Source organism: Cherax quadricarinatus, chromosome 9 (genome assembly GCF_038502225.1).
Source record: "Cherax quadricarinatus isolate ZL_2023a chromosome 9, ASM3850222v1, whole genome shotgun sequence".
NCBI classification, from domain to species: domain Eukaryota; kingdom Metazoa; phylum Arthropoda; class Malacostraca; order Decapoda; family Parastacidae; genus Cherax; species Cherax quadricarinatus.
This window is the reverse complement of record NC_091300.1, coordinates 7,506,892-7,518,127: the sequence shown is the minus strand read 5'-3', so window position 1 is coordinate 7,518,127 and position 11,236 is coordinate 7,506,892. Positions and strand designations below refer to the sequence as shown.

At 40.1% G+C, this 11,236-nt stretch overlaps 1 protein-coding gene across 2 annotated transcripts in view; it reads right to left on the bottom strand.

The window, feature by feature from the left end:
- The window catches only part of LOC128685975 (nucleoprotein TPR-like), a 243,857-nt gene that overhangs the window by 77,902 nt on the left and 154,719 nt on the right, over positions 1-11,236 (bottom strand). For both annotated transcript variants that reach the window (XM_070083193.1, XM_070083194.1), the window contains exons 28-29: positions 10,969-11,022; positions 3,740-3,823 (exon numbers count right to left, since the gene is read on the bottom strand). In XM_070083193.1, coding sequence (XP_069939294.1) covers positions 3,740-3,823; positions 10,969-11,022 — 138 coding nt within the window. The remainder of the gene's footprint in view (positions 1-3,739; positions 3,824-10,968; positions 11,023-11,236) is intronic.

The following is an 11,236-nucleotide window of genomic DNA, read 5'->3' as shown; positions in this document are numbered from 1 at the left end:
CTTCTGCTACAACACAACTGTCAACATATTATAATTGTTGGTGACCTCAAACAGCACCTTATACAGAGGGTCTTTGATGACCTTCTTGCAGTGTTTGACATGAGAAACTTTGTTGATTTCCCTACTCATATCTCTGGCTCCTCCCTTGACCCAGTAGCGAGTGATCTGGCAGAAGGCATAGTCACTTGTCAACCCCTCGGCTACGTTGGATCGTCTGACCACAAGGCTGTTTTTACCACACTTAAGATCCCAACAGAACGAGGTGAGGAGTCCACACGCACAACCTGGCTATGGGAAAGAGGTAATTGGCCAGCCCTTTGCTCTGAGCTCGCCACCACCGACTGGAATGCTCTTCTCCAGGGAGATGTTGACAACCAAGTGAAAGCCTTCACTGGACACATCCTTAATCTGCAACAAGAACACATTCCTCACCGGCAATATGTGACAAAGCCTACAGATCAGCCTTGGTTTGGCTTTCGTTGTAGAGAGGCTGCTACTGCTAAGTACAAAGCATGGCGAAGGTATAAGAGACATCCTACCACCTATAACAGGAACTTGCACATGCAACCCTGTAGGCATATGGGTGATGTTCAAAAGTGGGCCATTGCTAAATGGGAGGTGGACACTAAAAGAAAGTTAGCATCAGGTAGGGTAGGCTCCAAAACCTGGTGGTCCCTGGTCAAGGACAGACAAGGTTATCTGCCTGATGAACTTATTCCACCTCTAAATCGACAGGATGGGACCACCTCTACTAGTAGTCAAGAGAAGGCGGACCTCTTTGCTGAACACTTTGCTACCAAAATGCAAGTTCCTGATCCAGCAAGGGACCCTCCTTGGCTAGCTGCACGAACTGTGTCAAAACTGTCAGTGGTGACAATAAGGCAGGAGGAGGTGCATTTCCTTCTTAAATCACTTGACCAAGAAAAGGCTGTGGGCCCAGACAAGTTGAGCCCAAGATTGTTGAGAAGATGTGCAGACCAGCTAGCAGCACCTCTAACTCGCATCTTTCAGCACTGCCTAGTACAGTGTAAATGGCCCTCTCTATGGAAAGAGGCAAATGTAGTCCCTGTTCACGAAAAGAAGAGCAGAGCAGAAATCAGCAACTACAGACCAGTGTCACTCCTGTCAATCACTGGTAAGATCCTTGAGACAATAATCTCAAGACAAATGACAGATTTTTTTGACTACCACTCACTACTTTGTGATCGTCAATATGGCTTCAGGAAAGGTTACTCTGCTGCTGATCTGTTGTTAAACCTCTCCACTAAGTGGCACCAGTCACTGGATGAATCCAAAGTCAGCTGTGTGGTAGCACTGGACATTGCTGGCGCTTTCGACCGGGTGTGGCACCAGGGCCTCTTAGCAAAACTTCAAGCACTGGGAATTGCAGGCTCTACGCTATGTCTCCTCAATGATTACCTTCATGGTAGATCTCTAAGTGTAGTCCTCAATGGAACGGAATCAGCAAGGCATCCTATTGGGGCAAGCGTTCCACAAGGAAGCGTGCTGGGTCCACTGTTATGGAATGTCTACTTCAACGACCTTCTTCATTTCATCCCAGAATCACATGCATATGCAGACGACTGTACACTGACATTCACTTATCCAAGAGAAGAAATGCCAGCTGCTCTAAGCTACATCAATCACCAGCTGAGAGCTATATCAGCTTGGGGAAATAGATGGCAAGTAACATTTGCACCTGAGAAAATGCAAATGATGATCGTCTCTAGGCACCATGATGGTAATGCTGGTGCAGTAGTAAGGATGAATGGGACGATGTTGGCACCTGGAGAAGAAGTTGATATCCTTGGGGTGAAATTTGACTCCAAACTAACCATGAAGAACCATGTTGTAAATCTTGCAAACAAGGCAGCCAGGAAGCTTACAGCACTTCGCCGTATCTCGCATCTGCTTGACAGTAGGGGTTGCAAGATCCTGTACGAGGCACAAGTACGCTCACACCTTGAGTATGCTCCACTTTCTTGGTTTGCCTGCCCCCCCTCTCATCTGCGACTGCTTGACAGAGTAGAGAACAGAGCAAGACGTCTCATCTCTCGCCTGGACCCATCCTGGATAGATCTGTCATTTCAGCAGAGCCTTCAACATAGGAGGGATGTGGGTGGCCTTACTGTTATGTACAAGGCCAATATTGTCAAAATACCACACTTGGATCCACTTCGAGGACAGCGTGAAACAAGCTTTTATGCAACAAGACGGGCAGAAAGCAGCAACTTCACTCTGGCTGTACCCTTCTCCAGAACATCACTCCATCTGAGATCATACATACCCAGGATGACTCGAGTATGAAACACATTCGTACAGCATAATGATGTCAACGAGATAAAGTCAGTTGATCAAATGAAAATGCTGGCCCACAGATGGCTCCAACTTCATCCTGTCCCGTACTTGTATGTCTCATAAGAATAAAAATGCTTTCAAATGAGCTGATGTAGGTAACAGCTCTTAGCTTGCCAATAAAGTTAGGAATCCTTAACCTGTAATATAGCAGTCAATAAAGCTAGGGATCCTTAACCTGTAATATAGCTGTCAATAAAGCTAGGGATCCTTAACCTTGTCAAACCCTGTGTAAAAAAAAAAAAAAAAAAAAGATAGATAGATAGATAGATAGATCCACTGCCCTCAGACATGACATCTCCATTGCCTCCAGCCTTTTCCTTGTTGCAACATTCACCACCCATTCTTCACACGTATACAAGAGTGTTGGTATAACTATACTCTCATATATTCCCCTCTTTACTTCCATGGATAACATTCCTTGTCTCCATAGGCTCCTAGGTGCACCACTCACTCTTTTCCCCTAGTCAATTCAATGATTCACCTCATCTTTCAAGAGACCCATCTGCTGACACGTCCACTTACAAATATCTGATTACATTTACCTCCTCCATACTCTCTCCCTCCAATCTGATATCAAATCTTTCATTACCTATTTTTTTGTTATCCTCATCACCTGATGTGTTTGTTGTAATTGTAGAAATACAGTTACAAAAAGCATATCATTGTTATAGGTGTCAAAAGAGATACATCAATGTAAAAGGCACTAGAATGTAATTAATGTAATTATGAGAGTATGTGATATAGGGTAAATAATTCCAATAAATTCTTCTTAACACACTGAATATTCTCTTCAAACTTTGTATACAGACATTATATACAAATTAAGCATTCAGAAATAATATAAATTTGTGAAAACATTAGTTAGGTAAAAATAATGCTCTCTAGAGGACAGGATTTGCTAATCAAGAACTGTGGGAGGCTAGGGGGAAAAGAAAACCACTCATGGCCTGGCAGCTACGGATAATAGCTCCTGGCCGGTAAGCAGGCTGAGAAAATCAATGGAATGAACTACCCAAATTTCATGCATTATTTATCACCTTTTCAACAGCAATAAAATGATCTTACCGAGTCTACTTGCAGTTTATCTGGCAGTCTACTGTACTATGTAATATTAATGTCAAGATTAATATAGCATGACAAATACTTCCTTTATTGAAAGCTTAGCAAATGATAAGCAGAAATGAGAAAATATAATACAAAATTGTACATTTTAGCCATAAAGCTGTAAATACAAATTTGATCAGAGCTTTCTAGAATTTTCAAGAATGCATAAAAATTTTTTATACAATTGATCAGTTTCTTAGTTTATATGAAACAGCTGTGGAAAAGCAGTTCTATTTAACATTTAGAATAGCAAATCAAAGGACTTGCTAAGTCATACATTGCCCATCTCCTGCTGGTGAGTTGCCTGAGCCTGCTGTGACGATGATTCCAGTGCCCTTAGCCGTTCCTGGGTCTGCCCAAGCTGTAAATAAACACATGTAACTCCATTTTCTTAATTACCAATATTGCAATTAATATTAGAGCAGACAAACATGAATATTAGATGCAACCAATTGGAGGCATCTGCCCTATGTGATTTGACATGATGTTGGTGTGATGACATGACACTCTTTAGGTCGCTTGTTCTATCTAGGTTGGAATATTGCTGCATACTAACAGCACCATTCAAGGCAGGTGAAATTGCTGACCTAGAAAATGTACAGAGAACCTCCACATCACACATAACTGTGGTAAAACATCTCAATTACTGGGAATGCTTGAAGTTCCTTAACCTGTACTCCCTAGAATGCAGGCGGGACAGATACATGATTATATACACTTGGAAAATCCTAGAGGGATTAGTACCAAACTTGCACATGAAAATCAGTCCCTATGAAAACAAAAGACTCAGCAGACAATGCAACATTCCTACCAATGAAAAGCAGGGGCGCCATTGGAACGATAAGAGACACCATAATAAGTGTCAGGGCCCCAAGACTGTTCAACTGCCTCCCAGCATACATAAGAGAAATTACCAATAGACTCCTGGATGTCTTCAAGAAGGCACTAAAATCAGTACCTGACCAGCCGGGCTGTGGTTTGTACGTCAGGTTGTGTGCAGCCAAAGGTAACAGCCTGGTTGATCAGGCCATGATCCACCACAAGGCCTGGTCACAAACCGGACCACAGGGGCAGTGACACCCGAAACCCTCTCCAGGTATACTCCAGGTACAGTATTAGGCATCATAAAAGGGGTACTATCAAGGGGTTGCACCCTGGATATTTTTTCTTCATTCTTTTTTTTTTTTCAACAAGTCAGCCGTCTCCCACCGAGGCAGGGTGACCCAAAAAGAAAGAAAATCCCCAAAAAGAAAATACTTTCATCATCATTCAACACTTTCACCTCACTCACACATAATCACTGTATATATATAACCGGACTTGAGTCCTGGAAATGGGAAGTACAATGCCTGCACTCTAAAGGAGGGATCTGGGATATCGGCAGTTTGGAGGGATATACATGTACGTATTGTGTATTTTTATACGTATATACGTACTTCTAAACTGTTGCATTCTGCGCACCTCTGCAAAATATTTTTCTTCATTCAAGGTTATATATAAAGTCGAAAATGCCTCATCCAATTGGCTTGTGCTTCTTTTACAACCCCATCTATAAATATACTAACCCTTTGAGGGTTTCGGCCGTACTAGTACGGCTTACGATCCAAGGTTTTCGACGTACTAGTACGCCTAAATTCTAGTGCCCTCAAATCTAATGGGAGAAAGCTGGTAGGCCTACATATGAAAGAATGGGGCTATGTGGTCAGTGTGCACAGTATAAAAAAAATCCTGCAGCACACAGTGCATAATGAGAAAAAAAAAACTTTGACCGTTTTTTTGGAATAAAACAGCGACTTTGCACTGTATTTTCGTATGGTATTTATTGCTGTATACTAGTTTTCTTGGTCTCATTTTATAGAATGGAAGACATTTTACAGAAATTGAGATGATTTTGATGGGTTTTACAATGAAACGTACCTTGAAATTGAGCTCAAAGAAGCAGAAATGTTTGATTTTTACCAAAGTTCAAAAGTAAACAAATCATGCCAAGCGTCCAATACACGTCAACGGGTGAGTCTAATATTCTTTCGAAAGTGCGCCAATATTATTTATACCATTTTTTACACTAATGCAGTAGTCTGCATAACAGTAAATCTTCTATTTTTTGTGAGAATAAAAATTCAAAGTGGAAAGCAAAAGAATGTAAGAGGGGCCTTGAGACGTGACTAATGAACAGAGGAAATGTCATTTTAGTGCCAGGAATGTTTTTCTTGTTTATTCTGGACCCTATTCGGAAATTGGCATCTTTTGAAATTTGTGTGAAATTGGCAAAACTGCTAAATTCTGACCACTGTACTGGATAGTTGAAATTGATAAATGGGTGGTTTCTTGCACTCATTCGATAGAAAAAATGGAGTTCTAGCAAAAAATTCATGTTTTTTGTTGACTAATACAGTGGAATTGGCCGAAAATGGGGCTCAAAGTGGGCAATATCGCCGATGTGTAAACACCGCTGAGACTGCTAACTTCGTGAGAGCATAATTCCGTAAATTTTCCATCAAATTTCAAACTTTTGGTGTCATTATGATCGGAAAAAGATCATTTTATAAGAGAAAATTATTTTTTTTTTTTAAATTTGGCCGACCCTGAGAACGAGTCTCGGAGAGGGCCTGTCGACCCTCAAAGGGTTAAACAACAATGGTGACATTACACATCCCTGTCTAAGACCTACTCTTACCGAGAAGTAATCTTCCTCTCTTCTACACACCCTAACCTGAGCTTCACTATCCTCATAAAAACTCTTTACAGCATTTACTAACTTACTACCTATTCCATGCACTTGCAACATCTGCCACATTGCTCCCCTATCCACTCTATCATATTTTTTTTTTTCAACAAGTCGGCCATCTCCCACCGAGGCAGGGTGACCCAAAAAAGAAAAAATCCCCAAAAAGAAAATACTTTCATCATCATTCAACACTTTCACCACACTCACACATTATCACTGTTTTTGCAGAGGTGCTCAGAATACAACAGTTTAGAAGCATATACATATAAAGATACACAACATATCCCTCCAAACTGCCAATATCCCAAACCCCTCCTTTAAAGTGCAGGCATTGAACTTCCCATTTCCAGGACTCAAGTCCGACTATATGAAAATAACCGGTTTCCCTGAATCCCTTCACTAAATATTACCCTCCTCACACTCCAACAGATCGTCAGGTCCCAAGTACCATTCGTCTCCATTCACTCCTATCTAACACGCTTGCTGGAAGTCCAAGCCCCTCGCCTACAAAACCTCCTTTACCCCCTCACTCCAACCCTTTCGAGGACGACCCCTACCCCGCCTTCCTTCCCCTATAGATTTATATGCTTTCCATGTCATTCTACTTTGATCCATTCACTCTAAATGACCAAACCACCTCAACAACCCCTCTTCTGCCCTCTGACTAATACTTTTATTAACTCCACACCTTTTCCTAATTTCCACACTCCGAATTTTCTGCATAATATTTACACCACACATTGCCCTTAGACAGGACATCTCCACTGCCTCCAACCATCTCCTCGCTGCTGCATTTACCACCCAAGCTTCACATCCATATAAGAGTGTTGGTACTACTATACTTTCATACATTCCCTTCTTTGCATCCATAGATAACGTTTTTTTGACTCCACATACACCTCAACGGGCCACTCGCCTTTTTTCCTTCATCAATTCTATGATTAACCTCATCCTTCATAAATCCATCCGCCGACACGTCAACTCCCAAGTACAGTGGACCCCCGGTTTACGATCAGCTCCCAATGCGACCAATTATGTAAGTGTATTTATGTAAGTGCGTTTGTATGTGTATGTTTGGGAGTCAGAAATGGACTAATCTAATTCAAAATATTCCTTATGGGAACAAATTCGGTCAGTACTGGCACCAGAACATACTTCTGGAATGAAATAATATTGTAAACTGGGGGTACACTGTATCTGAAAACATTCACTTCTTCCATACTACTCCTCCCCAATTTGATATCCAATTTTTCTTTATATAAATCATTTGATACCCTCATCACCTTACTCTTTTCTATGTTCACTTTCAACTTTCTACCTTTACACACATTCCCAAACTCATCCACTAACCTTTGCAATTTTTCTTTAGAATCTCCCATAAGCACAGTATCATCAGCAAAAAGTAACTGTGTCAATTCCCATTTTGAATTTGATTCCCCATAATTTAATCCCACCCCTCTCCCGAACACCCTAGCATTCACTTCTTTTGCAACCCCATCTATAAATATATTAAACAACCATGGTGACATTACACATCCCTGTCTAAGACCTACTTTTCTAAATCCCTAAATGCAATGAAAACTTCCCTACCTTTACCTAAATACTGTTCACATACATGAGTCAATGTAAACATTTGATCTACACATCCCCTACCCACTCTAAAGCATCCCTGTTCACCTGCAATCCAGCTCTCTGTCTTACCTCTAATTCTTTCAATAATAACCCTACCATACACTTTACCTCGTATATTTATTACCTCTCATACATTTATTAACAAAAAAAAAATAACCACTAAAACACTATATTCACTCCTGCTTTTAACATTTCAGTCATGATACCATCAGTTCCAGCTGCTTTACCCCCCTTTCATTCTACATAATGCCTCACGCACCTCCCCCACACTCACATCTTGCTCTTCACTCCTAACAGATGTTATACCTCCCTGACCAATGCATGAAATTACCGCCTCCCTTTCTTATACCTCCCTAACCAGTGCATGAAATTACCGCCTCCCTTTCATCAACTTTTAAAAGTTCAACATATTCCCGCCATCTACCCAATACCTCCAGCTCCCCATCTACTAACTCCCCTACTCTGTTTTTAATTGATGAATCCATTCGTTCCCTAGGCTTTCTAAACTTGTTTATCTTGCTCCAAAATTTCTTGCCAGTGCCTCTTCCCACTCTTTCATCTGCTCTCCTTTTGCACTCTCTCACCACTCTCTTCACCTTTCTTTTACTCTCCATATACTCTGCTCTTCTTACAACACTTCTGCTTTGTAAAAACCTCTCATAAGCTACCTTTCTCTCCTTAATCACACCCTTTACTTCATCATTCCACCAATCACTCCTCTTTCATCCTGCACCCACCCTCCCTATAGCCACAAACTTCTGCCCCACATTTTAATACTGCATTTTTAAAACTATCCCAACCTTCTTCAACCCCCGCACTACTCATACTTGCATTAGCCCACCTTTCTGCCAATAGTTGCTTATATCTCACCCTAACTTCCTCTTCCCTTAGTTTATACACTTTCACCTCTCTCTTACTTGCTGTTGCCATTTTCCTTTTGTCCCATCTACCTCTTACTCTAACTGTAGCTACAACTAAATAATGATCCGATATATTCGTTGCCCCTCCATAAACATGTACATCCTGAAGCCTACCCATCAACCTTTTATCCACCAATACATAATCTAACAAACTACTTTCATTAGGTGCTATATCATACCTTGTACGTATACTTATTTATCATCTTTTTCATAAAATATGTATTACTTATTACCAAACCTCTTTCTACACATAGCTCAATTTAAGGCTCCCCATTTTCATTTACCCCTGGCATCCCAAATTTTCCTACTACTCCCTCCACAACATTTTTACCCACTTTAGCACTGAGATCCCCAACCACAATTACGCTCGCTCACTTGGTTCAAAACTCCCCATTCAGAACATCCACAATCATCTCTTTCTTATCATTCACACAACATCCACGCACATTCAAACATTCCACTGTGTCAATTTTCTTCTTTTTCTTTTTAGTAGCAATATAAGAAAAGGGGTTACTAGCCCATTGTTCCAGCATTTTAGTTGGCTTTTACAACACGCATAGCTTATGGAGAAAAGGTTCTTATCCCGCTTCCCCCATGGATATGAAATGAAAAGCACTAAGAACAAGAACTATTAAGATAAAGTCAAAGAAAACTCAGAGTGTGAATACACAAACGTGTACATGTATGTGTAGTGTGGCTTAAGTGTAAGTAGAAGTACCAAGGCGTACCTGAAATCTTGCATGTTTATAAGACAGAAAAAAAGACACCAGCAATCCTACCATCATATAAAACAAATCCAGGCTTCCTTTTTAGTCACTTGGTAGGACGGTAGTACCTCCCCGAATGGTTGCTGACTCTGTGTGTATTTTTTTTTTTTTTGAGTCCTGGAAATGGGAAGTACAATGCCTGCACTTTAAAGAAGGGGTTTGGGATATTGGCAGTTTGGAGGGATATGTTGTGTATCTTTATATGTGTATGCTTCTAGACTGTTGTATTCTGAGCACCTCTGCAAAAACAGTGATAATGTGCGAGTGTGGTGAAAGTGTTGAATGATGATGAAAGTATTTTCTTTTTGAGGATTTTCTTTCTTTTTTGGGTCACCCTGCCTCGGTGGGAGACGGCCGACTTGTTGAAAAAAAAAAAAAAAAAAAAAAAAATACACACAGAGTCAGCAACCATTCGGGGAGGTACTACCGTCCTACCAAGTGACTAAAAAGGAAGCCTGGATCTGTGTGTATACGTATATATATTATAGAATAATAGTAATAAACAACTTTTTAATTGTTTATTTGTGTAAACAAGTTTTGTAAACAATATGATATTTGTGCGGTTATTGTGTTGCATATGAGTGGATATATATATACGTACAATATGCATTATATTGGTCTCGCAAGCCACAAAAGTTACTTGAAAAAATGAAATATTATAAAAGAAAAAACAGAATAAACGTAAAAATAACATTACCGGTTGAGCGGCAGTCACCGATGTTGCCATCAGTGGTTCACTTTGTCAACTTAACACCTCTATATCTCAGTAACTACTGATTGCAATTTTTTTTTCTTTTGTAACACTCAGAAAATTATTCTTAAGATTTTGATAAGAAAAATTGTTTTTTCTTTTTTGGAATATTTTTCAACACTGAGAACAAGTTTTTGAGCACAGGTCTCGACAGCGAAAGGGTTAATCACACACCTCTCCCCAACACCCTAAAATTCAGTTTTGCTACACTCCATCTATAAATGTTAGATATATAAGATGACATTACACATACCTGTCTAACACCTACATTTACTGGAATATAGTCCTCCCTTCTCTTTCTTCTTTTAAATACATTTTTTTTTTTTAACACATCAACCGTCTCCCACCGAGGCAGGGTGACACAATAAACACTTTCACCATCAATCACACAAAATCACTCTTTCCAGAGGTGCCCAGATATGACAGTTTAAATGTCACTCCGAACAACTAATATCCCAAACCCACCTTTTAAAGTGCAGGCATTGTACTTCCCACCCCCAGGATTCAAGTCCGGCAAACCAGTTTCCCTGAATCCCTTTACAAAATATTACCCTGCTCACACTCCAAACAGCTCATAAGGTCCCAAAAAACATTCATCTCTATCCAGTTCTACCTAACATGCTCACAAATGCCTGCTGCATGTCCAGGCACCTTGCATACCGTTTAAATACTCTGTAAGTAGCAAACAACTGGAATTTCAGCACTTACTTGTTGCTGGAGGCGGGCTTTTTCTGATAAATTCTTTTTATTTTCCTCCACACACTGGAAATAAATACAAACTATTAAGTACATATGAAATTTGATTATTTAGAATATATAAATATAAATATATTTCTTTTACCTGGAACACAGACAAATTAATAACTAGCAAACAATATACCACACACGAATTACACAAGCCCTTTTTATAACCTGTGCTGTAAGCTTAGGTTATGTTTAGTTGGAAAGTATTTATTTGTAAACATTTACTCTGCCA